This window comes from Eimeria mitis, genomic scaffold (assembly GCF_000499745.2).
Source record: "Eimeria mitis Houghton genomic scaffold, Emh_scaff214, whole genome shotgun sequence".
Taxonomy (NCBI): Eukaryota; Apicomplexa; class Conoidasida; order Eucoccidiorida; family Eimeriidae; genus Eimeria; species Eimeria mitis.
In genome coordinates this window covers 9165-9822 of record NW_013570463.1, presented here as the reverse complement: position 1 = coordinate 9822, position 658 = coordinate 9165, and the positions used below count along the sequence as shown (strand labels likewise).

At 57.9% G+C, this 658-nt stretch overlaps 1 protein-coding gene across 1 annotated transcript in view; it reads right to left on the bottom strand.

Annotated features, from left to right (window-relative positions):
* Positions 1–658, bottom strand: part of EMH_0003730 (uncharacterized protein) — a gene marked incomplete at both ends in the record, with an annotated part of 1479 nt that overhangs the window by 324 nt on the left and 497 nt on the right. The window contains one exon of the mRNA XM_013496497.1: positions 3–392. Within this exon, the coding sequence (XP_013351951.1) occupies positions 3–392 (390 nt within the window). The remainder of the gene's footprint in view (positions 1–2; positions 393–658) is intronic.

Genomic DNA, 658 nt, shown 5'->3' with positions numbered 1-658 from the left:
TGTACACGGCCACACTTTCTTTATCAGGAGCAGCAGGAGCTGCTGCTGCACTGCCGCTGCTGCGCTGCAGCTGCTGCTGCTGCTGTTCTTGCTGCTGCTGCTGCTGCGGCTGCTGCTGCGGCGCTGCGCATGCACACATTCAAACTGCAGCAAAAACTGCTGCTGCTGCTGCTGCTGCTGCTGCTGCTGCTGATGCCGTTGCGACAGTGCGGTAGAACGGACAAGAAGCTGCTGCGGCTGTTGAAGCCACCAAGACAAATCTTCTGCTGCTGCTGCTGCTGCTGCTGCTGCTGCTGTTGCTGCTGCTGGTGAAGCAGCAGGGGCAGTTCTCGCTGCAGCAACTGGAGCAGCTTCTGCTGCAGCAGCTGCAGCAGCTGCTGCTGATGCTGCTGCTGCAGCAGCAATTGACAAATATTTATAAAGAAGCAAACGAGCAATAAAAAGATAGAGAGAACCAAGCGAGCCAAGTGTAGCCCTCAGGCAGCAGCAGCAGCAGCAGCCCCTGCTGCTGCTGCTGCTGCTGCTGCTGCTGCTGCTTTAGCTGCAGCAGATGCTTTGCTGCTGGTGCAGCTGCAGCAGACGCTTTGCTGCTGCTGCTGCTGCTGCTGATGATAATGATGGAGCGCTGCTTCGGTAGCAGCAGCACGCAAGCAGCAGC